Source organism: Callorhinchus milii, unplaced genomic scaffold, assembly GCF_018977255.1.
Source record: "Callorhinchus milii isolate IMCB2004 unplaced genomic scaffold, IMCB_Cmil_1.0 Scaffold41, whole genome shotgun sequence".
Lineage (NCBI taxonomy): Eukaryota > Metazoa > Chordata > Chondrichthyes > Chimaeriformes > Callorhinchidae > Callorhinchus > Callorhinchus milii.
Window position 1 is genome coordinate 342,093 of NW_024704782.1, and position 1,011 is coordinate 343,103.

General features: G+C 46.7%; 1 protein-coding gene across 3 annotated transcripts in view; it reads left to right on the top strand.

Moving 5' to 3' along the window:
• Positions 1 to 112, top strand: part of cldn15a (claudin 15a) — a 7,487-nt gene extending 7,375 nt beyond the window's left edge. For all 3 annotated transcript variants that reach the window (XM_042345329.1, XM_042345330.1, XM_042345331.1), the window contains one exon: positions 1 to 112. This exon is cut by the window's left edge and continues 48 nt beyond it. Coding sequence is in view for 1 of the 3 variants with exons in the window: in XM_042345330.1 (XP_042201264.1) it covers positions 1 to 48 (48 nt within the window). In the remaining 2 variants the exon portion in view is untranslated.
• The last annotated feature ends 899 nt before the right edge of the window (positions 113 to 1,011 follow it).

Sequence of the window (1,011 nt, forward strand, 5' to 3'; positions counted from 1 at the left end):
ACAGCACAGCACCTCGTTCAAGGTCCACCTCAAGACCTTCCTCTTTGACCGCGCTTTCGGTCACCTCTGTACATATATTATAGACCCGGAGATAAAGGATTTTCAAAGCGTCTCCAACTTTGGATGAGATGTTTCTCACTCCCCGTCTGTGCCCCGTTCGGGCGTGCGTTAAAGATCTCCCAACGGCATTTTCAGGAAAAGAGAAGGGAGTCTTTCTCTCTCTCCCTCTCTCCTCTCTCTCTCTCTCTCCCGGTGTGCTGGTCGACAATTCCCCCAGATAAAATCATTCGCTCGCTTCATGGCTGTTTGCGAGGACATCGCTGTGCGCAAAACAGCTGCTGAGTTCGCCCCAGAAAGCACACAGTCACTACAATTTAGGGTCAATCCCGCGAAGCACTTTGTGACGTCCTCGTGATGTGCTAAGACGCTGTGTAAATGCAAACGACAAACTAAATTTTGGGGGTCCGAGTCGTTGGATAACATCAATAATAAGAAAATGATAATCAAATGACAACAATAATATTAACATTAATTACATTAATGCAACAATAACAATCGCAATAATAATAATTACGATTGTAATAATAAGAATAATAGATTGTTGCAAAAAAACAATGACCTCTTTAACGTAAACTGGGTGGCCCTTTTATGGGGCGATGGGGGGGGAACAGCAGCGAAGCTACAGGAACTCACCATCTCCTGCCCACAGCTCTGAGACGCCGTCCGGCGTGGAGGGCACTATATAAATCCAAGTTGTTGTTGCTGTTGTTGTTGTTGCCCACACAGGGCTGGCACCACACACAGACACAAGAGAGAGACAGACACACACACAGAGAGAGACAGATACACACAGACACACAGTGAGACACACTCACAGACACACAGAGAGATACACTCACAGACACACAGAGAGACACACTCACAGACACAGAGAGAGAGAGACACACAGACAGAGAGACACACTCACAGACACATAGAGAAACACAGACACAGAGAGAGACGCACTCAGAC